At 50.2% G+C, this 817-nt stretch overlaps 1 protein-coding gene across 1 annotated transcript in view; it reads left to right on the top strand.

Moving 5' to 3' along the window:
• The first annotated feature begins 529 nt into the window (after nucleotides 1-529).
• The window catches only part of P2RY11 (purinergic receptor P2Y, G-protein coupled, 11), a 981-nt gene continuing 693 nt past the window's right edge, over nucleotides 530-817 (top strand). Inside the window, exon 1 of the mRNA XM_015421803.1 lies at nucleotides 530-815. Within this exon, the coding sequence (XP_015277289.1) occupies nucleotides 530-815 (286 nt within the window). The remainder of the gene's footprint in view (nucleotides 816-817) is intronic.

Genomic DNA, 817 nt, shown 5'->3' with positions numbered 1-817 from the left:
CAATCTCTTCTTCTTCTTCTTCTTCTTCTTCTTCTTCTTCTTCTTCTTCTTCTTCTTCTTCTTCTTCTTCTTCTTCTTCTTCTTCTTCTTCTTCTTCTTCTTCTTCTTCTTTTCTTCTTCTTCTTTTCTTCTCTTCTTTTCTTCTTCTTCTTTGTAGTGGACTCTAATCTGGGAGAACTGGGTTTGATTTCCCACTCCTCCACCTGCAGCTGCTGGTGTGATCTTGGGCAAGCCATAGTTCTGGCACAGCTGTCCTTGCAAAAGAGCAGTTTCTGTCAGAGCTCTCTCAGCCCCACCGACCTCACAGGGTGTCTGTGGTGGGGAGGGGAAGGGAAAGGAGTTTGTAAACCGCTCTGAGACTCTGAGTGAAGGCAGAGTATAAATCCAATCTCCTCCTCTTCCTCTACATGTAGTGACAGCTGCAAGAATATTATATGCCAAATATTGGAAGTAAATAGACATTCTAATCCCCGTCCCTCTTGCTTCCGTAGAACGAAACCCCTGGACTTGAGCAGAACTCAAGCGCATCATGGCCGGTTCCTGCCAAAAGGACTTTGACAAGTTCCAAGAACGGCTCTGGCCCATCCTGGCTCTGCAGTTCGTTTTGGCCGTCGCTGGGAACGGCTTCGCCATCTACCGCTTCCTGGCTCGCGGGCGCTCCTCCTGGCACACCGGCATCGTCTACGCCTTCAACCTGGCGGTCAGCGACCTGCTGTACGCCTTCTCCCTGCTGCCCTTGGCCATTTATTACTACCCGGAGAAGGACTGGCGCTATGGCCTCACCTTCTGCAAGCTGGACCGCTTCCTCTTCTTCTGC

This window comes from Gekko japonicus, unplaced genomic scaffold (assembly GCF_001447785.1).
Source record: "Gekko japonicus isolate JY-2015 unplaced genomic scaffold, Gekko_japonicus_V1.1 scaffold5212, whole genome shotgun sequence".
Classification (NCBI taxonomy): domain Eukaryota; kingdom Metazoa; phylum Chordata; class Lepidosauria; order Squamata; family Gekkonidae; genus Gekko; species Gekko japonicus.
The sequence above is the reverse complement of the archived record's forward strand: the minus strand, read 5'-3'. Positions and strand labels throughout refer to the sequence as shown.